The following is a 22509-nucleotide window of genomic DNA, read 5'->3' on the forward strand; positions in this document are numbered from 1 at the left end:
AAAAAACCCTGAAATTAAAATGGGGGTGGGGGAAGGGAGAAGAAAAGGGCTCAGATGCTGATTGCTACAGTGGAAATAAATCTTTGTGGAAATAAATAATAATAAAAAAAATGACCCCCATGAAATGTTCACAGGGCTAGCAGGGGGAACACTGCTGTTGGGCAGGAAGTATCGCAGGGGGAGAAAGCCCTTTGTGTCCTACCTAATTAAGAGCCTGATTCAACAAATATATATCCGGCTTCTGCACTGAGGAAAGCAATTTTTGGAAGTTTTCACAGATGCGGAATTGCTGGGGTTTTTTTGACAACTAGGACCTTACAACAGAGGCACTTTCAAGTGCTCTTTTTCAGGCAGGGTGTATAATTAGCAGTGCCAGCAGGTCCCTGCACTGCCCGAGCACTGGGCCAGCTGAGCGTGCACCTTCCAGGCAAAGGGAAAGGCTCGCAGCACATGCTCCTGCCCCGGGCCTCCTTCCCAACCTGCTGCCAGAGCAGAGAGGAGGAGGCTTCCCTTGTCTCTCCTGAGGTCTTTGGGGATCTGTGGCACCTTCACAGGCTCGCTGATGCCGTGCCAGGACTGCCCTCCCACGAGCACCGTTGTCTGTCACTCTGGCTCTTCTCTCGAGGGGACAGCGCGGAACTGGTCGCAGCTCCAGAGGCCACGCAGCCTTCCTGGCACATCCCAGGGGCTGGAGGGTGGCAGGGCAGGGCAGGGAGTGCTCGCTGAGCTCTGTCCTGTCACTCACAGGGTTTCACTGTTAGCAGCAAAAAGTAAATCTAAAAATCTCTGCAGTGGGGCAAACTGTTCTTTTTAAGATGGCAGCCTAAGTTTCACTTCAAGCATTCGAAGTGCTTAAAGGCTATTTCTAAAAATCAATGAAATCTTCTTGGACACCTGTGTTATGTACTTTTGGAGCAAGCATTTTCACCCTTGCAAAGATTATTTTGATTGTATGGAAATTCAGGTTGTAGAAAATGGCTGCCTGGTTCAGAAAAAGCATGAAAAGAGTCCCTTTGGTTTTTGCTGATTCTTAAAAGGCCACCCCTAAAGAGTTTTTATGATGCCAAACCCACAAGAGTTTGGAAAAATGTGCCTGAATTTGTTTTTGGATTTAATTTATATAGAATTTTTAAACCCACATACAACATTTCTGCTTTCTACTCTTAGAAAAATACCAACTTCAGTCACACTGGAATCATGCTTTTTTTTAACATCTCCTTTTAAATATTTTTGTTTCCATTTAGGACTGCCAGCATTACCATGGAAACCCCCAAAAATAAAGACTTTCCCAGCCTTCTGAGAGTACACCTGCAAGAGCAAGAATTGCTTATCAAAAGTGACTTCTTCATTACAGGTGTCACCTGAGGACATTTTGTGTCAGTATGACTTTTTCTCTCAAAATATACTGAAATTATATTCTTAGCATTGATATGGTTTGGAATCTTGCCATGGACCAGTAACAAATGTCTGTTGCTATCCAATAGTGCTCTCTTTAATATACTATCTCAGTTTCAAGAGAAAAACCAGCTCTTGACAAACTTTGGAAGCCCTGAAATAACAAGATGAAATAAGCACTCATCTCAGTGAGACAAACACATAAAATGAAGATCTAATAAGCTGTTTTAATATAAATCATTCCACTGGCTTCAGAAGGACTTGGACCAGAGTTACAAAGAGAATTGCAAGAATTCATCTGCTGCTTCCTAGTAGAGAGGTGGAGCATATTTACTAGTGAGCAGTTGGCTACTATCAAAATGGATCTGTTTAGACTTTCCAACATTGCTAATTTTATTTTTTTTTTGATACAGAATTTAACAGTTTGATCTGAAATTTTACAATTGCAACTAGTTCTGTGCAGTTTTCAAATTAACAACAAAAAATTTTTAGTTAACTACAATGGCTTAGCATGTATTTTTTCCAAGCAGAAGTCAGCTATGGTGGTAGGACTGAATTCAGATAATCTGGCAGTATCTATGACTAATATTTCAAGTCAATGTTCTTGTAATAACAAGCCCTCAAACCAACAAGATATTTTCATTCTTTTGGTGCCTACTCTCTGTTCTTAACTATATAAATTGTATATTCTGCTTGCCAAATTGTTAAAATTTCCAGTATATGAAGGCTTTTGATTTGTGTACTTTTCTGCAGTGTAGTGGCAATTTGACAAGTCTGCCACTGTAATGAGCACCACTGGGAAAACAGAGATTTTTTTGTTTGTTTTTCTGTATTAAGGACTTTCCATCATTCCAAAACCAATGAAAAACTGAACTTTAAATAATGCTAGAAATACACGTTTGTGGTATTACCAATAGCACAGGAAAATCACCTACATATTTTTTGTTGTTATTTAAGTGTACTGGAAAACCTAACTTAAATGCATTCAGGTGTCACCAAGATTTGCTTTTCAGTGCTGTTTTAATGAGCAAAGTCCTTGGCAGTCCTGTTTTTTAGCATAGGCAAACCTCAGAAACACTAACTGTAACATCTCCATGGTATATCTAATACCAAATGATCCTGTTCAAATCAATAGACACCTTGGGAAATTAGATGCTCTTCCACGTGAACAGGAACATCAGACCTCAGCTCTCTGGGAGTATGGAAGTACTGAAGAACAAATTCAGCCCTTAAACCAAGTGTTTGCAGTACAGAGCTGAGTCCAAAGAGGGAGAGATTCATTCAAGGATAACATGTAGCTGTATGTGAAAAATTAGTGTCATGACTGTTGCACCATCTCCAACTATAATCTCACCAGAATATTATATTTTTGCAGGACTGGAGCTTCCTGTTGTACAAACGACAAATCTTCCCGAAGAAGTTTGTAAGAACAAAGGTGTTTGTAAGAAGAAATCTTTCCAAAAGTACATAGGTACTAACAACAAGGTACAAGAGTATTGAAGGAATTTTTGCTCAATTTACCCGTTTTAGGTACTGCACTATCAAAGTTCTGGATGTTTGCAGTCAATAAGGTTTCTGTGTCACAAAAGAAATGTTTCCCCAACAAACCCTGATTCAAATGCTGTACATTTCCACTGCTTCAAGTTTTGCTCTAGGCTAAGTAGATGATTATTTAGTGTTGCTACAAGCTGTCATATTACTTATGCTGCTCCCAAAGAGGTGGCTGTGTTTCAGCATTAGGCAGGGAGTGTTCCTGTGTGTGCATTTGTGCCCAAAAGGACCATCTCAAAAGCTTTGTTGCCTATGTTCATTGATACCCTTTAAGGTTGATTGTTGTTGCAGATGGCAGCAGAAGTTGAATTTCCCTGTGAAGGTGGATAGGAGTGGCAATCAGATGAAACTGGCAAAGGATTATCAGTGTTTTAAATTCTTATGCGGCAGAAAGTGTGGAAACTGTGGACAGGTTAAATGCGTGAGGGGTTACCATGCAGGGTTAATTTTTCAGGAATGAAGTGGAGAAATGAAAATGAAATTATTTGTAATGGAATTTGTAAACCAGCATAGAATTGAGGTCAGTCATTGTAAAATTATTCCTCTTCCTCTGGCTGGATGCTCTGTGCAAGCTGCTATTCCCCCTCCTACAGTGTTAAAATCACTTCTTTTCATTTGTGCGTGCTTTCTGGAACTGATGAGATTAAAACAGCATAATACCACTTCAGCTCAATAGAGAATGATTGCAACTCAAAAGCATTTATTTATTTGATGTGAATCATTCTGTAGCACATTTCAGTTCCATACTGGAGAGGAGATTTTTTGTCTTTTCAACATTTACATAAATGGGAGAAGTGAGAAGATGTCCCTGTCCCTGGCACCTTTACTTTGCTAACACAGATGACACACACCTCACTTCCTAGTGCTGATGTATTGCAAGAGGACACCTAGGATAGTTTCAACTATTCTAGTGCTCATTGTTACCACATCAAGTCTTTGTAGTTGTTTATGAGGATGCTGGTCAGTGCAACAAAGAAAACATAAGGTAACATTAGTATCATAGAAAAGGTTACAAAGAAAAATGAGTGGGTTTTGTTGTAATGTCACTGTCTGTTGGCTCCACCTCACTAATAGTTTTTAAAATGAGCTAAACATTAAATAGTCACAGCTTTGTCTAAAAATAAAGTAGATGCTTTATGGGGAAAGTTTTCTCCTAATTAAGAGGACAGGTGAATTGTGGGAAAAACTTAATATTATGGTAACCATAATATTTGATTTGTAACTGTATCAAAGAACACTGCCCCTTTAATGACAGCTTTCTTACACTAATGCACACTTTGCTGCTTTTTTTTTTCCAACTTAGTTAACAGTTCAGATCAGATCCTTTTATTCCAATTTACATACATGCCAATCATTCCAGGATGGAACTAACAATTGTATTGTAGCAAGAGCGAAACAGAATTTGTAGAAAAAGAACATACACCAAAAATTCTTTTTTTAGGCCAATTAATATAATTGGAAAGAACAGACAGGCTTTTGGGCTCAAAATCCTTTCTCTGGGTCTGAAAAGGAGTTGCAGAATCTAAGATAGAGACGAGATTAGGCCCAATTCCTCTTAGTTTAATCTAATTATGTTAGTTAGGCTACTTGAGAGATAAGGGTACTTAACAAGCGTAGAGCAAAACTCCCTTCCCTTGTCACAGCAATCACACTCTGCTGGGAAAAGTTGTGCTGCAAGGAGAGCTGCACAAGCCTGTACATCAGTCTCCAGAGACCTCTTGGGGTCCCTAATTGCTGGCATGCACCCAGCCATGCTGGCAGCACACAGAGCACTCAGGCCCAGGCACTGCAGTACAGGATCTGGAGTGGCCCATCCAAGGCAAGTCAGCATCACAGCCCGAGGTTTGCATACAGGGCTCCCCTGGACCTGCGGCTTCCTCGACTGTCTGACTGCTGAGGAGCCTGAGTCCTGCTCAGAGACTGAGAGCAGCTCAGTGGCCATGATTCTGGGAGCCCCTCTGGGAGCCCCTGAGCTAGTGGGTGGACAAGATTCCAACCAGGCAAATGGATGGATTACCAATATTCCTTGGATTCCTTGGCCATCTGGATGTACTGCTACCACCAGGCTCATTTTTCAGCTTGATGAATCTAATGATTTTGGCAATGGTTGTGGCTGCTCCCAGTCATTCTTTTAACAATTTCCATTACCCTGGCCAGTTATTTTCAGGGTCTTGGCCTTTTCCTTCAGAGCTATGTGTTTTTACGTTTCAAGATCTCTAAATAGGAACTTGTACCAGTATGTCCCTTTGTGTCTGCTCCTCATCTTGGAGCAGTTTACATACAGCAAATGCCTTTTGAATGGGCTTGTGACAAAGTGACTCAGGCCCTGCTGCTCTAAATGACCTGCCCACAGACAGTGAGAAAAAGGAGACAAACATCAGCTCTCCATTTTGCTGGACAGGGCATGCACACTAAGCATACAGTCAGGTGGAAAGTGATGTGGGTTCCAGAATGGTGTCAGTAGCAGAGCCCAGCTGTTCCCTCTGATATAACACACATAGGGACTCCTCAGACAGGGCTGGTTTCAGCTCCATTTTACTCTACAGTTTTGTCTATCTTTAGGTTTTTTCAGCCCCAACAGACATCTTCTTGTGTATTTTAAGCTGAAAGAAAAGTCAGCAAGCAAAAACTGAGTCTACACAGGCACCCAGAAACAAAGATGTCATTATTATTTTCTGAAGCATTGCTAAGTCTTATTCTCTCAGATCTGTACACACTGTTCAGTTCATGTCTTAGACCACTGGGGGAAGAAAAAGTTCCCAAAGGTGCTTGAAATACTAAAGTAGTCCCAGGAGGAAAAACCTAAACAAACATTATCCCCCTCACCGAACACACCCCATCCTTCCCTAACCTAGGCAACCACTGACACTCTTATCACTTTCTGCCAGCAGCTCTGACTGTTCTGTTCTTCACAAGGAAGGCTTACACTGCTTGTACAGTTTTTTGTCACCCCTGTACGTTGGTTGCCTGAGTTACTGAGCCAGCTGTTCTTCTGATTCCTAGAAGGGCTTTCACAGAGAGCAATTCTATATAAGAATGCTGCTGCCCTGAGACTAGGTGGTGACTAGTGGTGACTGGTCATTAGGTCAGCCCCAGTGACTTGTGGTGACTGGCACCATTCGTTGCACAAGGGGCCAAACAGCAGACAGAGATTTTGGCAGAATGGCTTCTGAGTGACAAGTTTCCTATTATCAATCTTTACCAGTGTATGTACATACCACAGTAAAATAGACCAGGCATCTCTAATTACCACTGCTAACTCACAAAAGTAGGGTTGGCTAGTCTTAGCCTCTTGACAGAAGAAGTTATAATAAGAATTGGAAGCTGCACTTGGTGAAAATTATCAGTTACCACCAGAAATAAAGACATTTCAGATGCCATTTCCTTGAATATATGGTTAATAGTTTCAAATCTTAGAAAGCATGTGCCAGCTCCTCCCCATCATACAGCTGCACCGACTCCACAGCCTTTGGATTCAGTTCAAATCTTGTTTTCAGTTTGACAAGAACTTCTGCCAGCAACAAGAATAATTCCAGTAATAAGACAGACAAATAAAAATACCTTAGCAAGCAGGTAAGGATCTAAAGCCTTGGGAAAGGCTGGGTAAGTTTTCAGCACAAATAGAACCATAGCAAATTAAGCAGGTTTGTTTAAATTGTACCTGAGATGGCCACTCCTAGAAACAGGTCTTGAGTCACAACCTAACTTCTCCTTTCCAGATGGCCCTTGCAGACAGCCCGAATCAAGACTGTCTAAAAGTGCCATGTGCTCACTTCAGGCCACATCAGCCCTTATCAGAAAGGCCAGGGAACATCTTGTCTGGCTGGCCTCAAACTTATGGTCTCATCACAAGGACAGATGGGATGTGGGGAGGTGACAGGGACAGGTAATGCTCAGAGCTTGCAGCACTGCAGGATAAGGGTCAGATGCTGGGAGTGAACTTGAGTTTTTCTCCAAGTGTACTGGTTAGTTCAGCCATCCCAGATGTGATCCTGGGACCTGATCGGGAGTTTAATTCAAAGCAGTAAATTTGTGCTTTAGGCTGTACTCAACTCATGGAGCTTCTTTATCCACTGGATCAAGGAAAGCCCCAAAAATTACACATTAGGTATGCACAGTTTCATAGCAAATGAAAATACACACTTTAAATGAATGCAGTGGATTGCATTCACAGGGTGCTGGCAGCCTAGATAAATACTAGCATTTTCTTCACTTAAATGCATATGTAATTTATAACAGCTAACATCAGGAAGCTCTTCGTGCTCCAAGGCTGAAATATTTGTATGTTATACCTGTATAACACTGTACAACCTGTATATACTGTACTACCCCCAAACACTAATAGTGAAACAAAACAGGAAAATTCGCTCTCCAGAGGGGAGACTCCTCTAGGCTTTAAGGATATATAACTTCCAATTAAAACCTTACAGAAGAGGTGATACGTGCAGATAAGGCTCAAGACTACCCCAACGTATGTCTGTCTGATGAGGTGCCTATGGCACTGCTGTAGCACTACAAACATGTACCAGTAAATCCACCTCTGAGTGCAGTTCATCTCTCTTGGGAATGAAGTTCATCTTTCACAATAAAACATGGTGTTCTAAAAGAAGGAGAAAGAAAAAAACATTCATCATGCTTGTGCCAGGCAGAGTTCAACTTGAAAGAAACCGGATGAAATGTGTATCATTCATCTAAGGAACAAATTCACACTACAGATTTGTCTGAGAGACAAGTGAATGCGATCCAGAAAAGCTATCCATTTCAGAATGGGAGGCTTGAATTCAGTCCAGCCAGAAAATGCATGCTGAGTAGCATCCATTTATTCAGAGTAGTAATGGCTTCTTCTAAGAGCCCGTCGCCTTGATCATTGTGTTAAACATAGTATATATAACCAACACGAATTCCCATCTTTGCAAATGCAGGCTATCTGCCAGTTCCACAAAGGGATTTTTTTTCTAAATAGCTACTGCATAAGGGCTGTTGCCTGCAGAGCAGGTTTTGTGTGCTCAGCCTACTGCGATCATCAGGTCTGAGTGCACAGTAAATGGAATTCACAAGCCTTTCCAAGTCACCTCCTGCGTAAAGCCCTGAACAGACAGTCCCAGAAGTGAAGTAAGGAACAACTTCCCTCTCCGCCCCTTTGGGCAGCTCACATACATGCTTTTAGCAATACCTAAAACAAGAAAAACACCTACAGCCACTTCAGTGGGACTGACGGAAACAGAACGGAAATGACAAACTGATTAAGTGGAGAGCCAGCTTCACATGCAGAGAAACTTCCAACTTTCGTTCCTAATGACTTTTTAAAAAGTGCTTCACTTTTCCTTGTGCTCCCTTTGAAAAAAATAAAAAATCTTGGCCCATGAGCTCTCAGTGCCTACACAGATGAAAGCCGTGAGAGGCCTTAAATGACTTCAGCAGGAAACTACTGGGAAGGGGAGGGGTCTGTTTTCTGACAGTCCCATTACACATTTCTAGGAAAAATCTTTCCAAGTTCTGTGGACAAAACCGAAACAGAATTACAGCACTGCCTCTCTTTTGGAGACAATCAAAACAACGCTTTTCCTGCTCCCATGCTGGAGTGCTCCAAAGTAATTCCCTTCTTTTTTAATCTCCGCTTCTCTCTTTCTCAGGATCTTGGGGTCAGGAATAGCACTTCAGATTGAAGAAATTGTTAGAATCAATGCAGGCAAAGTCTACTCCAACAGGATCCATGTTGGTTTCAGGTAAACTTGAGGAATACTTTGTTCTGCAGTTGCATTCATAAATCCTTCTGCCATTTCCCAAACCCCTCACAAACTGTTTAGTGAGCTCAGGAGTTTTCTACTCAGCAGCGATGACAAAGCACTCGACTACTGCAAAACCACGGCAGGGAAGCTGAGCAGTAACAGACGTCAGCCAACGTCACCCCCAGATCACTGGGGTGGAAGGTCATCCTCAAACAGTATTTCCATTTTTCCCCTCTTGGTAAGTTGTTCTGGGAAAAATCCTCTGTTTTACTGTAATGTAGTTACAAACTAGAAAGTCACCACCACTTACACAAAGCTGCAATTTCTGGCCGTGTTGGGAATTTTAACTGATGTCTCCACCCAAGCAGCGTGTGGAACCAATGTAATGGCTAATACAATTCAGAGCTTAAAATGGAGTGATGTTGCAGCTCCAGCTGTTTTTTAAAGTCAATACAAGAGATCTTTGGAAGCATTAGAGAGGAAATAGAAACAGAGGTGAATTATGGCTCCTAGTCTGATGATGGGCACCGTGGAATACGTGAGCAACAGTGTAAAAAGCAAGACAAAAGTAAAGCATCACTGGACAGTATGGCATAGTGCCATGCTCTGGACCAAAACAGCCACAAAAAAGTGATGACTGTTGGGACATACCTCATAGGAAACAGGTGCATTGTTTTTTATCTGTGCTTTTAGAAAAGGCACAGTCCTCAAAGGTGAAGATGCATGACAGCCTGGGATAGACAATACAGCTTTTGTTCTGATGAAGAAGAAAGGTTCACTGTGAGCAGACTTGGCCCAACTGCCCTTAGCAGCTACTGTCACTCGATGTGCTCTACAAATCCCTCAGTTATCAGCAAGCTACAGCTCCCTATTTATCAGCTCATCCAAGCTAACTCTGCAAGGGCTTTTTTATTCCCTGAGAACTGAGCTGTACTGTTTGACCAAACAAGTTTCCACCTCCTTTCCCAGTCCTAACATGCAGAGACCCAAAATCACTGGCAGGGCACAATGATGACAAGCATTTACCTTTTACCAAATGTATTTCCCATGGAGGTCCCTACTTATAAGCAGAAGATCTCAACTAGCTGCTGGTTCTGATGCAGGTTTGTAGGAATTCAATAATTACTTAGTATTTAATGAGTATTTAGTAGTCATTTGGTAGATCTGCTGTCTATCTGGAGATGTTAGGGACAAAGAGTTTATCCAGTGAAGATAATCATGGTATAAACTCTGTCCCCACTGAAGACAGAAGCTGATTTGCTACCAACATCAATGCTTCATATCTGCACAGGCTACTGTGCTGGGTATTTAAAAAATAATTAAATAAACAGATAAGCAATGGAACTATTTGACAAGAACTAATGAGGGATGAGATAATCATAAAACACTTCCGGGGCTTTAATCTCTAAAAACAAATTTAAAAGGGTGCTTATAAATAATAAAAAATTCTGTTTCTTTGAAAAGTCAAAATACCCAAACCTCAGCTAATGCAGTTCTTAACTAACATTACATCAACCTCTCTCAGAACATGTTAAAGCTGTACATCCCAGTTTCATATCTGCACGCAGGATTCACTCTGCAAACTAGACCTAACTAGGAACATTTTTGCTAAGCACATTCTAAAAGGCTATAATTCCCCTCCAAAAAATGGTCTGAGGGAGAGAATCCTTTACTTTCTGGAGTGGTAAAATAGAACAGTTCGAAAATAGTTTGCTTCAGGCTCACAAGAGTCCTCAAACACTACTACAAATACAGCAGCATTTAAAATTACTAGGTTGAAATTATCATCAATCTGACTTCAGCACACTGCTAGCTTTTTCCCTTAGAAATAAATTTACTATCATTTCACTCTGTCACTAACCAGGATTATTTGATTCTGATGACAAATTCATATAGTCGATATCACTGAAGCACATAAACAAGCTGAGCACTTTTCTAAAATAAAACTGTAGGACGTCAATGCAAATCAACTGTAAAAATGTATTTTAGAACTATGTAAGAAGTAGAATAGTTACAGAGCACCTTAATGAGTAAAAGAAATGTTGTTTTGCAGCCCACTCTTGAAAACTAAAGCAGTTTCCTTTTTACCCATTGATAAAAAAACCCTGCTATTTTTTGCCCTAAACCCCCCAACATTTAACCTGTTATTTGTTGATAAATAGACTTTGAAAAGAGCAACACATGAAGGAAGGCTTTTGTGAATCATGTAGGTTATAAATTTTTTTGGCAGCTGAAATTCTTTAATTTTTGGAATTAATAGCCTTGAGGAAGAGGGGCTAGTTCAGTTATTGAAAGAGGAGTGCCCATCGTACAGCATTTTCCTACAGCTGTACTGTGAACATTCTTTATGCTCTATTCTCTTGACAGGAGTGATTTTCCTTGGACATCAGCGACTCATGGGAACTCCAGATCACTTCAGTAAGATGCAGTCTAACAAGGAAGAACCTGCAACATCTCGGAGATCACAGCCTTAAAAGGATCCAAACCCAGTCAGCAACTGCATCTTCCGTAAGTGAAACCCGTCCGTCTTCTAAAATCATCTCATAGGGAAGGACATGTCCAGTAACTGAATGTAACAGCAACCCAGGTAAAACTATGGCTAAGGCAATACTTTCGGGAAAAACTTTAAAAAAGTACTTTGACTCTTTTTTTATCATGTTTCTATCAGATAGATTTACTAGATTTTAGAAGTCTGTTTTACTCAAGCTTCTTTCCGATCACCACTGTACATTTGCAAAGCGTATTTATCATCCAGGGAAAGTCTTCTACAGACCACCATCATTTTCAAAGGAAAAGGGAAAAATACAGCGAAGGCTTCAAAGATGTGAGTGAATTATTTCATTCACAAGTGCAGCATGGACTCTCTCTTCTGTAATGACACAGTACAGAAAACAAGATGTAATTAATGCAACTCCTTTGCCAAATGAGTGGGATCTTATAAAGAAGTGGCACATAATTCTGACTTGAGCTTTCTTGCTTTACACAAAACCAAACCTAATACAGAGCAATATAATGTACTAACACAGTCCTTCACCACATTTTTCCTTTTCCCCCAATATGAGTGTCTGTAAAGTGCTGGGCCTGTAATCAAAGGACACTCAGTGTCCAAAGCAGCACTACTGACACAACAGCCAGACATTTCTGTGTACTACGGTACAGTCATCAAAGTGAACCAAAGAAGAACATTTGGTCTTTTGTTGTCTTACATGCCAAGACAGAAGAGCATGGCTCTTCCTCTGTTCTACCCAATGAACAGATGTGGGTTTAATCACATACAAAAGAAAATGCTCACAAGTTTCAGACTGTGACTTTGATATTTAGGAGTAAAATTACTTTTTCAAAGAAAGTGATTTTCATCTCATTATCTTGAAACTGTCCATAAAAGGAAGATAGGCAGGGAATTGGATAAATACATCAAATAGGGTTTCCTTTGGAGTTATTTTCTTCGGTTGGAGAGAAAACTAAGGTAATTTTCATAAACAAAAAACTTGTGGCAAAATAAGAAAAGAAGCCTCAGGATCCAATATAGGAAAGTTATAGGAGATTCTTCAATAAATAGATATTACAGAGCAGTGTAAATTCAGATGCCTCCTCTGTCTTGCTGAACTCAAAGCTGCAGATGAACTCAATACACAAGGTTACCAAACAGCAGTTAGGTAAAATAGAGGCAGAAAATGCCACAAAAGGACACCTTAAGGGCTGTAACTTTAAGCTGGCCACTAACCTACATCTCCCAGTATCCAGCTCCCCCGCCACCCCCTCAACTCAAATCACCTCATAAATACCTAAGTCAGATTACCCTTCCTTCTGAGGAGCATTAGAGCTCTGACAACGTGTGTGTGAAACGCAGATCCAGGGGATGTGGATCACAGGCACCTCTTCAGGACACGTTTTGAGAGGATGTACATGGCATGGAGGTGGCTGGAATTTGCATCCAGAAGAACAGGTATGTTTGTAATGCCACCTGGCCTGTGCTCACCAGGATCTATCTTCACGTACCTGGCCTCTACAGGGATAGTGTGTACAGAGTACAAAGGGATCTCTTTTCTACATCTGGGTGTTGCACCAGGAGCAGAGGATGGAGAGACAGAGATGAAATCTGTGATTCTGATGTGAAAGGAAGATGCACAATGCTGGCATCTGGCAACCATAAAAGACACATGAGGTAGAGCTGGGCCTCTGGCCTCTTGCCAACCAGGGCGCCTGCAAGGATAACAAGAGCTTGTAACCCATACAGAAGAGTCAGGATGGCAAGAACACAATTATGGCCCATGCTGGTACTTCAGCTGCAAATTTCCTACCTTCCTAGAGTTTCAGTAAGAGTCTACCCAACATCCTAAATTAATTTTAAAACCACAGGCATTCAAAGCTCATCACAAATGACCAGGCCCACAAAAGATCTAGATGTACACCTCCCACTGAAAATCAGTGGGAGCTAAAATATACTCCTACAGTTCGACCAAATATTTTCCTTTTTCCCCCCCCCCTTAAAAACTCCAAGTTGTGCCCTCTCTTTGAGCCTCTCTTGCTCATAGCTTTTTTCAGTCCTGTATTTCACTCTAACTTCTCGAGAGCATCACAGCCCGCAGTGCCCAGCCAGCAGCACCTATCTCTGGAGTTCCAGAGATAGTGCTGGTGTCTCTGGAGCTTGCAGTGCTCACTTCAACAACTGCTCCTCAGCCTACTCACGTTACCAGCTCCATTTACAGGCTGTTGGGACAAACTCCTCGAATGCCAGTTGCAAGACAAGATTACAGATCCTGAATGAATCCATGTCTAAACTCAGTATTAAGGAAATTCCTTGCAGACAGTTTCTCTTACAGTCTTTCTTGCAATGCCTATCTGAGTTTCTAAAAAGTGAGTTTTTAATTATGAGCAGAGAAACAATAGGTCAGTTCAGCATGAAAAAGAATACACCCACTATTTTTCCATGGCCTGTAATTTAAAAATAGTTCAACTCATTAGCTTTAAAGCTTTCAAAAATACTAAAACTGAAATATAGGGCTCAATTTCTTTTTGTTTTTTAAGCTAGACCCAGAGACTGAGGAGTTTTAGACCAATGACTACTTTAAGATGATGAAAGAGGATAAAGTTTTTGAACTATGAATCTAATATAGCCAGAACAGATTGATTCCATAGTAAATTTTTAAACAGAAAGTAAATTTTTAAACATTGACTAAATTTGAAGCATTTAAATAAGACCAGAGCATTAACTGCATACCAATTCAGAAGTGCTGCAGGGCCTGTAATTTGTCACACTGCACATATAGATCGAGCTGACTTTTCTCACTTCTTTCCATCATGTGCATGTTCAGAATGCAAACAGGGGCCAAAGTACACCTGAACAGCCAACTGAGAGACCTCCTATATGTAATGTGAACCAGACAGAATCAATACCTACTGAAAAAAAATTGACTAGAAAAGAGCAATTTCTTTCTCTGTACCTGAAAACATAACCCTGGGGGCCAAGATTGCTCTCTTGACATTTTGTAAGTTGACAACAACAGAGTTATGATTAGTGGGACATTGACTCCCAGTGCCTCTCAAGCACCTTCTGCATGACCTGGGGGAACACCTGGTGTGCATTCAGTATGAAACAGAGGTCCCTCGGTTCATCAGCACCCATGCCCAACAGGATTCGGGGCTGTGTTCTCTATCCCCAGACTAAAGCCCAGGTTCCTGCTGCCCACACAAAACTGGTGAAAAACTGCTGGTTTAAGATCTTGGTAGGTAAGTCAAACCCTACCAAAATCTGACTACTCTGAGCGATCTCATACTTGCAGTATCACTTCACCTCAAAATAATTTGATTTTAAAACTGAATTTAAGCAAGTTGTTAGTAATCACTTTTCAAGTATTTATTTATTTTGTTGAGGGAGGGAGGAGAGGAAAATCAAGCTTTCCAAGTATTTAACATAAAACCCAGAAGAGCTCCATCTGGCAACCAGCAGGATTTCTAAATAATCTAAATAGTATCTACATAAGAACCAGGCTGTCTATGGAGTGAGACAACTTCAACTTTTACAGCCACAAGAAGTCTTTATTAACATAAAAGGAAATTATAAAAAATTAAGTTAGAACAGGAACAAGAGCCTGGCAAGCTGACAAAAGACCCCAGGAATCTCTGCATTAATCCTGAAATGCTGCTTTTGACTTTGTTGGAATATAGCATCATACTCTGCATGCTTTTAAAAAAACAAAATAAAAAACCCTCTTAGGTTCAAAAGACTCCAGTACAATAAAACCAGCTCTAGGAAAATATTCAGATTAATGAAAATCAATATATAATTCCTTACTTTGCCACACAAAAAACAACCCTTAACATTTAAGCATAGCTTGGAAAACATTAGTATTTAATTACAGTCATGGACAAGGCCCTTCACGTTCATAAATGTCTGTCTTCATTAAGAAGATGGTTCTGAGTGCTGCTGTTAATTATGTTAAACAAATATACTTCTGAACTAGTCTTACATATAAAAAATATGATAATTCTAATTCCCAGGTGAATAAACACCTCAGAGTACACAGTATTTAATTTTCTGAGTTATTCATATGAAGGATCTGGCCTTGCACTTCACACCTAGCCCATCTACTTTTTGGATCATTTGTGAGTGATCCAAACCTGGTGGTGGTTTGGCGTCATATGGGAAATATTGAACTGGTTTTCAATGTTCCTGTCAAGTTGCCATTGGGATTTTCTGTCAGTTTCTTGGCAAAAAATCAGAGTGGAACAGTGGGCCCAAAAAAAAACATGTTATGGTGATCCTGTGAGGATAGGGCAGCCTTGAAGCCCTGCGTTTTCCGCTATCCCTGGGCTACAGGAAGAGAATTTCTATCTTTATCATTGCCCATCTGGCACCTTTCACAGGCAGCAAGAACAAAGAAGTAGAATGTACTGGCCCCTACCATCTGCTCCTGCTTGTGAAGTCTGAAAAGAGCCCGATAGGGAAGAAAGCAAAGAAAGATAAAACCCAACCCCTTTGTTTCCCACCAAACTGTTCTGGCAGGTACACGTTGTGCCTGTACTTCTTACAAATCTCAGGGCCACCCTAGAGACCTCTGGTTCCCTACAGCAACACAGCTGCTGAGCACAGAGCATCCCAAATGCTCGCAGCCCCACGTCCTCACTCGCAGCCTCCTAACAGCCCAAAAGAAAGGTTGTGTTGTCTGAGATTTGCTGTATTGGATCAGCCACTGTTTTATCTAGAATAGGAAAATTCCTGTGGGTTTAATAAGAGGTATTACCCTACAGATTTTCCCTGGTCCCACCTCCTTTCCCATCAGCCACATCCCCTCTTGCTGCAAGGCTGCATACACCATGTGTTGGCTCGACCCCTTCTGTCTCTGACAGAAGTTTGGCCAAAAAGAGCAGATTTTCTGCTACTTTGATCATTTCCTGTGGTAAAAAGTGAAGGGAATTATCTGACCCAGGGTCTTTTTTTTTTCTTTCTTAGTTTTGAAAAATAACATGGCTTTACATTTGCAAGTTCCCTTAAATAGTGTACTTGCTTTCCAATAGCATTTTGCTGCTGGTTTACTGGTTGCCTTACAGAACTTACTTTTTTTAGAATCAGAAAACACATTGCTCTGATCTCAAACTCGAATTCAGCTGCTGTATTACATCAATAATGACCTTCCCTATGCTGAAGCAGCAACCACAAGATAGTATCAAATTTACAGACAATACAAAGGTGGCATCTTCTTTGTTAAAAAATTATTACACTGAAAAAACAAGCTTACTTCTCTTGTGGTGGGGATAGCGTTGGTTTTGGCTACAATTGTGCATTGCATAATGTCTTTAGAAATAAGTTAACTATTTTATTAAACGCACTATTAAAGTAGTCTGTGACATATGTGATATAAGCACCCTAAAACGGTTGGGCTTTGGTTTTTTTCCATCAAAATCATCAAGATTCCAGATCAGAAAACATCTCATGCTTGTGTAAGCCCACGTTGAAATAGTGACAGTACCTGCTGACCCAACTGGTGTGGAAGCATTTGGGAACAGGGGCCTAGGTACAGTGCCAAGTGATAATCAGTGACCTCAAGGGGCCCTAAAAGTGCACCCTGAAAACTCGTCCATTTTGTATTTTTTCTGTCCCAGAGGGTACAAAGTAAACAAACAACATGAATCTACCTACTAAACTAATGTCTTGTATCAGCATTAATATTCTATAGGAATAAACTCCAAATAAATTATCACAATATACCTTAAGCCTTTAAAAACGTGGCACTACAGCATTTAAAATAGATATATATTCACACTTAGTAGTGGGACTCCACTCTTTTCAGCTCAGGAAAATGCTACAATGTGCAAGTTGTACTTGCTGGCATCAAAACCCTTTTTTTCTTAACTTTGCTGTGCTAATTAGATGAGTAGCACAGATTTTGACAGATAGAGTGTTGAGCTGAGGCCAGGGAGCAGTGTGTGCCTCCCTTTGTGCGAGTTGTACTCTCAAAAGAAATGATTGAACATTTTGAACTGTTAAAATTACTATTGTTTTAAAATGTTACAGGAAGTTACTTTGGTGAATTTACTATTTATGTATTTTTTTAATCAGCCTGTTAAAAAATCATGGCCTGGCTACGTGTCCTATTTTATTTATAAAACTGAATCCTTCCAAAACTCACACAGCTCAAAAGCAAAGGGAGACCTAGAGCAGTCTGTTTTCTTTCAGTATTAAAAGAAGATACGTACTTATTCATATATGTATGCATGTACCTCACTTAAAAATATAATAAGAAAGGGGAGGAAGAATCTACAGCAACCTTGTTAAAACAAAAATTGCACTAAACCACTTCAAACAAGATCTTGCCACAACAAAAAATCAGCATTATCGTTGTTAATAACACAGTGCCTTTCATATGCAGAGGTAATAAGGAGGCTGTACTGTGATCCATATAACCTCAATGATGTATAAATGAAACAAAAAGGATCTAATTAGTTCAGCAGCACCAAAAATTATTAAGTAGAAACATCAAAAGAGCCAGTGGGACATTACTTTCTTTTCGTCAGAGCTGCCCTTCAGAATTCTCTGGTTTGTATCTGGAAGGAGGAGGCTTCACCAATGTAGGTCACAGTAACTGAAAAGACCTGGAGCTCAAGGATGCTCCCTATACCTGTGCCCTGCCCTGCAGCTCCCCAGCACCATCCCTGCACGTCCCACACGAAGCCCTGCCCCATCCAGGATCTCTGCAAAGGAAGGGTGGAGCGGGTTCCTCACCTCCTGTCTGCGGCCGCAGGAGATAGCACATCCTGAACGCGCTCCGCCTGCTGCTGCCCCTTTTCCTCCTTCCCACAGAGCCCCTGCGGAAAAGGAGGAAGGGTCGCTTGGGAGGTGCCTCAGCTCCCATGGAGACAGCCACGATGGAGGGAGATCCAAGGGACAGCTGAGCAGATACTGCAACCAGCACAGAGCCACAGGACCTCCCTGGAGATGGCCTTGGCCTCCTACGAGTCCCTCCGGACTCCTACAGCTGCTCCTGCCATACCATTCCCATTTCCAGATGGGAAAACGTTTGTGTGTGCACACGTGAGAGCTTCTGAGGAAATACCTGTGGAGGCATCTCAGTCAAAGTTAGAACACTGTGTGCATGTATTTATTTATTATAAAACAGTGAGAGGACTTGTATACTTCACCACATAGCTGTGTGCACCCATGCCCCTGCAGCACACACAGCGTGGTGAGAAAATCACACCCCGCAGCAGCATAGCCTGGGCTGATTGTGGCAAAGAAAAGCCTTGTTCATACAATTCACTGAAGTCAGAAAAGCTCCATTTAAATATGAACAAAACCTAACACACAGGTCCACTGTACTTAAGTCAAGGAATTACTTTTCTCTAACCTTGGAGACACGGATATAGCTTGTATCTTCTCCAACAGATGTATTTGTCCACTACTCAGTAACATTTCACTTCACTTAAGTAAAAGCATCATATGCAAGAGAAACAATAATGATATAAAACAAAGACCTCTCACTATGCCAGGTCCATTCCATACCCAAAGCCCAAAGGTTTCCTTCTTCAAAGAATAAATAGGACAGTATTTGTTAAGGTTTAAGCCACAGTAACATTTTTAAGGTGCTTCCTCCAATAGCTTTCAACATTGTTCAATCTGCAGACCTATAAAAAGAGCCCACAACTATGCAATGGAGCAGGACAGACAAACAAAACCTCCCTGCCAGAAGACTTGCTCTTCTGTTTACCTTACACAGAACATATAGAAAGCAATAGGTCTCACAGAGCCACAAAGACCAGGGTGACAACATTCAGCATTGCAACTATGGGAACTACTGCAGCATGCACTAAGCTCTGCTCACAGCTCCCAAGGAATTCAACGGGAGGTCGGCTGTGCCTCAGAGGTTAGCCATCTTCTCCTGTAACCTACAACATCAAACTCAAACTGCTTTGATAGAAATCTCTACTGAGGAGCTCCAACACAAACCTCTGAGGAATTAAGGCACCCACTCCAGCAAACCTTCACAATCCCAAGCAGACATATGGAACACGCCCAGCTAACCAGCAGAGTTAAATTTTTCATGAAATAATACTGAAACTCATAGATTTTTAACACACAGATAGCCCACAACATCTGCAAGAACTGAAATACAAAACCTTCTCAAAAGGTAACACCGAATGCTGATGACAAACAAAGCCAGGCTGTGCCCTGCTGCAGCCACCAGCAGTGCTCTGGAGAGCAGTCCCAGTGCAGAGCAATCCCAGTGCACAGCACTCCCAGTGTATCCTGGCCCAGCTGTCCACAGATACAACTGGAGTAACTCTGTCAGAGGCTCCTGGGGAGGAGGGGTAGTACTGGGAAAGGGACAGTATTTATGGAAGAACTGAAGACTTTATGCTGCTGTCTAGAACTTACAGTTACATTTGTACCACCCATTCCCTGGGGGAAATGACATACAATACAAACAGGCCTAGTTGTTCAATTATTCAAGTATTAAGAGATTCACAGAAAGGCATCTGAGAAACATAACATTTTAATAGATGAAATAAATACTCCAGTACATGCAAGATAAAAACTGACATTGGAAAAAAATTAAAAATCACTTTTGTTATAGTGTAATTTTGTTTGTTTGTTTAAACACTCACAGTAGCTTTTCCCCTAGTTTGGAAATCAACACATGGAAAACATAATCACAACCTCCAGTCCTTCCACTCCTACACACCAAATGCACTTCTAACCTAACACTTGATGCAAAATAAAAAAAGTCATACAAAACAAAACCAAACAAAATAGTAGCTACATCCATCATCTATGTGTTGTTGGGTTTTTTCATTTTTTTAAATGAATAAGAACTGAGGTAACCTTTTTCCTGCACAACCGAACAGCAAAATTTAGAAGGGAAATTTCGGAAGACAAGACAAGACAAACTTTAAAAACCGCACCCAGCGCGATTAAAGCTCTTTTTTTTTTTTTTCTCCTTTTTCTAAGATACCCCCACCTCCCCAAATATAAAAAACTTTGAAACAGTTTTACCATTTGTGTGAAGACCTTGTTGAATAAAGGAAAATTTATCTGCGGATACTTAAAGTAAAATATAAAGAAGCCCAAACTGGCTACCCTTATTAGTACATATAGTTTGAGTATGTTCTGCTTCTTCACCACATGAAATCAGAGGATTGGGCTCATCCAAGCAAATTCTTTGGTATACAAAAAAGGGGCGAGGAGGTGGGGTATTATTTTCCTTTAGCAATGACTGGGATCTAAACAGAAGATGTGGGGGTTAATTCACAGAATTAGAGTTCACTGGCGGTAAAGTCCTGGGTGAAGATCTTTCTCTTAGTGCCTGAGATAGCAGGTTGCAACCATCCGAGACGGCGCAAGCTGAGTTCCTCAACCTTTCCCTGTAATCGCTCATTTTGGTGCTACTTTCGGGGTGTTGGGCTATATCCCTGAGGCATTGGGTCAGGAGCACACAAGCAGATACCACACTCATGGCTCCTCCTAGGATGGCAGTTTGCACAGCTTTGCCCTCTGGATTAATGGTGGCAGCTTTACCCAAAAACTGGGGCTCAGTGGCAAAGCCCACCAGAGCATAGACAGACTGCACCAAAGGTCCACTGAACAAGACGCACCGATTCCTGGTCAGCTCGCTGGGTGAGGTCTTCACCTCCTTGACACAGGCCAAGAGGGCAGAGGCGCTGGTGCTCATACATTTGACACTGAGTTTGAACTGCTCCTTAGCAAACTTATCCTTGGATTTCTCACTGGCCAGCACGCAGGCGTCTGTCAGGAATTTCAAGTTCTTGGACATGTTCTGAGAAACCTCCAGCAGGAGCTGAGGGCTCATATCTGCCAAAGGGGTGGTCTTCAAGACCCCGCAGCCGTGCTCCACCTCATGCCTACATCGGGTCACCTTGTAGCGATCCACCAAGCCAGGCATAGCAGGCTGGGCCCCCGGAGTCTCCACTGCAGCCAAGTAGGCAGCGTGGGCAGAGCACTCGGTCAGGGAGACCACCAGCTCCCCCATCTCCATCAGGCTTTCCCCCACCTCTCCAAAGCGTCCCATGTTGAGCTGGCTCTGGACGTCATGGGTCAAGATGGAGAGTCCTTTGGTCCTGGCAATGATCGTGTCCCTGCACTTCTCAAAGGACTCACCGAAGACAGACAGGCTCTCGGTGTTCACCGGCCTGGTCTCGCTCGACAGCAGAAGCAGATCGGCCACCAGTTGCATCTTGATCTTGCAGTGGTCGCAGATAGAGATGAGCTTCTTCCTCTGCAGGGAGCTGCTGCTGGGGATGCCGCCGCCGGAGACCTCGCTGCTGGACTTGCCGGAGCCACCGCTAGCCATAGCGCCGGGGGGGCACTCGCATGCCGCTCGCTACCCCGCTGCCGCCGCCTCCGCCGCCGCCCGAGCAGTCCCGACTGAGCCCGGCAGGATCGCTCTGCCTTTTCCGCAACATCATTCCATTAATCGCCGGGAGGCAAGAAAAGGCTCTGGGCGCCGGGGCTGCCGCTGCTGCGGGGACCGAGCTCGGCCGGGGCGCCCGCCCCGCTCCGGCGCCAGCCTCCGCTCCTACGGCGCTCCCGCGGCGGGGCGGCGCTCGCCGGGCGCCCCCGGGCACCGGTCTGGCATCCTTTAGCTAAAAAATATGTAATTTTTTTTTTCTTCCTTTCCGCACGCTGGCTCCCCTCTCTTCCACCGCCTCGTCCGGCTTGCCGGCTGCGGGATCCTGCGCGAAGTTCCCTTTACCAGACGCAATACCTCAGGGACGCGCCGCCGCCGCGCGGAGTTGGGGCAGGGGCGCAGCCCTCCAAGTTGCTACCGCGCCCCCGGCGCCTCCGGTCGGGGAGCGCCCGCCGGGCGCAGCTCGCAGGGGCCGGAGGGGCGGCGGCTGCGCACCATGTGCCGCCCCCGGCGCCCGCCGCGGCCCCGGCTCGCAGGAAGCGCCGCGGAGGGTGTGGCCCGCCCGCCCCGCACGGCCCCGCCGCGCACCCGCGGGGAGCCGGCCCGGGAGGGGAGAGGGGCACGGCGGGGAGCCGGGACGCGGGGGACCGCGGGGGGAAGGAAAAAAAAAGAAGAAAGAGAGGAGGGGGGGGGGGGGGAAAAAAAAAAAAGCTCCACCGGATCCGGGTGCTGGGGCGGGCGGGCGGATCCGTTCCCCTTCCTTTGCCGCTGCCTCACTCCTTCCTGCCGCGATCATTCACGCGGCCGCTGCGCGCTCTCTCCCCGCCGCCGCGGTCCATCCCCTGCGCCCCGGGCCCTCCTCGCCGGCTCCCGCGGTGGCCGCCGCCGCACCAACTTAGGCTCTTCCCGCAAACAAGGGTGGTGGCCGCGGGCTGCAGCCGCGGATGCTGCGACCCGCCCGGCCTTGCGCT

The 22509-nt window shown here is 43.1% G+C and overlaps 1 protein-coding gene across 1 annotated transcript; it reads right to left on the reverse strand.

Annotated features, from left to right (window-relative positions):
• Positions 1–19648: 19648 nt before the first annotated feature.
• Positions 19649–22045, reverse strand: TLNRD1 (talin rod domain containing 1). The gene has a single exon (XM_048317925.1). It carries the CDS (start codon positions 21479–21481, stop codon positions 20414–20416), a length of 1068 nt encoding a protein of 355 aa, XP_048173882.1. The 5' UTR covers positions 21482–22045; the 3' UTR covers positions 19649–20413.
• Between the last annotated feature and the right edge of the window lie 464 nt (positions 22046–22509).

The sequence above is a fragment of the Corvus hawaiiensis genome, chromosome 13 (genome assembly GCF_020740725.1).
Source record: "Corvus hawaiiensis isolate bCorHaw1 chromosome 13, bCorHaw1.pri.cur, whole genome shotgun sequence".
NCBI classification, from domain to species: Eukaryota; Metazoa; Chordata; class Aves; order Passeriformes; family Corvidae; genus Corvus; species Corvus hawaiiensis.